A 2098-nucleotide genomic window follows, 5' to 3' on the forward strand; every position below is an offset into this window, starting at 1 on the left:
AATCAATTATTAATTAGATCACTATATTTAGGCTTAATTAAATGATAGCACACACATTTTAATTATTTACATGTGTGGCCCAAATTATAGATTAATTACAAAAAAATTAATCTAACAATCTCCCACTGGGCCACATGCATATGTAATCAAATAAATGTGCTTAACCTTATGAGCTCAAAATTTGCTATCATGTCCTTAGGGTATATCCGAACAATCTCGTCCATTAACTATACTGACATAGGATCAAGGTGGCCTTTGTTACATCAATCGTTACTAGACCAATCAATGGTCACATATATCTACACAGCTAAATGACATAGATCAATCATGAGTGCATAGCATGGAAATTACATGCAATGTGATCTATTCATGCCTATTTCCAACTGGTCCTACTTAACTTTATTGAGATCAAATCTTTAGCATAATTTAACAGAGTGCAATAAAATGAATACTTTATTTCTGCAGAACACAATCCAAATTTATAGATAAAGTCTAAACATAACATAGAGCAATATACAATGAATAATATAAACTCCCACTAAACTTGGATATCCTCAAATGAGACAACACCCATATGAGCAGTGTGCTCATGAAAGACCTTGGGTGGTAATCCCTTTGTAAGCGGATCCGCTATCATGGAGTTTGTTCCAATATGCTCTATGGATATCTGTCCACTCTGTACTTTTTCTTTTACAACTAGGAACTTGATATCAATGTATTTTGATTTTGTAGAACTCCTGTTGTTATTGGAATATAAAACTGCTGATTTATTGTCACAAAATATCTTCAGTGGTTTTTCAATACCATCCAGAACACGCAGCCCAGTGACAAAATTTTGTAGCCATATTCCTTGATTGGATGCCTCATAACATGCTACAAACTCTGCTTCCATGGTGGATGAAGTTACGAGTGTCTGTTTGGCAGACCTCCATGAAATTGCTCCACCAGCCAACAGATAAATATAGCCTGATGTGGATCTTCTGCTGTCTTGGCATCCAGCAAAGTCGGAGTCGGAATACCCAATGAACTCTAACTGATCCAATCTCCTATATGTAAGCATGTACTCTTTTGTTCTCTGTAAATATCTCATAACCCTCTTGGCTGCTCTCCAATGATCCATTCCAGGGTTACTTAGATATCTGCCTAACATGCCAACAATGTACGCAATATCCGGACGTGTACATACCTGAGCATACATTAGACTCCCTACAGCCGAAGCGTAAGGAATCTTCTGCATTTCTTGACTTTCTAAACTATTTTTAGGGCATTGATTAAGACTGAATTTGTCTCCTTTAGCGACAGGGGTATCACCTGGTTTGCTATTTTGCATGCCATACCTTTGGAGGACTTTATCAATATAGGTCCTTTGTGACAATCCTAAAATACCCCTAGAACGATCTCGGTGTATCTGGATTCCTAAGACAAAGGAGGCATCACCAAGATCTTTCATCTCAAAATGTTTTGATAAAAATCTCTTGGTGTCGTGCAATATGCTAATATCATTTGTGGCTAGCAATATGTCATCGACATATAAAACCAGGAAAATATACTTACTCCCACTGAATTTGTGATACACACATTCATCCATAAGATTTGCCTCAAAACCATATGAGACAATAATTTGATGAAACTTGAAGTACCACTGACGAGAAGCTTGCTTGAGCCCATAAATGGATTTAGTTAATTTACAAACCATATTCTTTGAGTCTTTGGACACAAAATTTTCTGGTTGTACCATATAAATTGTTTCATCAATGTCACCATTGAGAAACGCTGTTTTAACATCCATTTGATGTAACTCAAGATCATAATGTGCAACTAGTGCCATGATTATCCTGAAAGAGTCCTTCGTAGAAACTGGAAAGAAGGTCTCTTTGAAGTCAATTCCTTCTTTTTGAGTAAAGCCTTTAGCTACAAGACGTGCTTTATACATTTCTACATTACCATTTGAATCCCGCTTGGTTTTAAATATCCATTTACAACCAATGGGCTTCGTACCAACTGGTAATGGGACAAGTTCCCAAACTTTATTGTCTTGCATAGATTTGTACTCTTCATTCATGGCTTCAATCCATTTCTGAGAGTTGGAACTTTTCAT

At 36.4% G+C, this 2098-nt stretch overlaps 1 protein-coding gene across 1 annotated transcript; it reads right to left on the reverse strand.

Moving 5' to 3' along the window:
- Nucleotides 1–587: 587 nt before the first annotated feature.
- LOC117925999 (secreted RxLR effector protein 161-like) lies at nt 588–1237 on the reverse strand. The gene is made up of 2 exons (XM_034845094.1): nt 805–1237; nt 588–676 (listed from the first exon to the last, which is right to left on the reverse strand). The coding sequence occupies exons 1-2, from the start codon at nt 1235–1237 to the stop codon at nt 588–590; spliced, it is 522 nt and encodes a 173-aa protein (XP_034700985.1).
- Between the last annotated feature and the right edge of the window lie 861 nt (nt 1238–2098).

The sequence above is a fragment of the Vitis riparia genome, chromosome 12 (assembly GCF_004353265.1).
Source record: "Vitis riparia cultivar Riparia Gloire de Montpellier isolate 1030 chromosome 12, EGFV_Vit.rip_1.0, whole genome shotgun sequence".
Lineage (NCBI taxonomy): Eukaryota > Viridiplantae > Streptophyta > Magnoliopsida > Vitales > Vitaceae > Vitis > Vitis riparia.

What these genes read in the sequence shown, in the direction of transcription:
- LOC117925999 (XM_034845094.1), bottom strand. Translation starts at nt 1,237, where the DNA reads ATGCAGAAGATTCCTTACGCTTCGGCTGTAGGGAGTCTAATGTATGCT. An exon ending in TGGGCTGCGTGTTCTGGATG is followed by an intron (nt 677 to 804) that starts GTATTGAAAAAC and finishes GAAAAAGTACAG; the next exon opens with AGTGGACAGATATCCATAGA.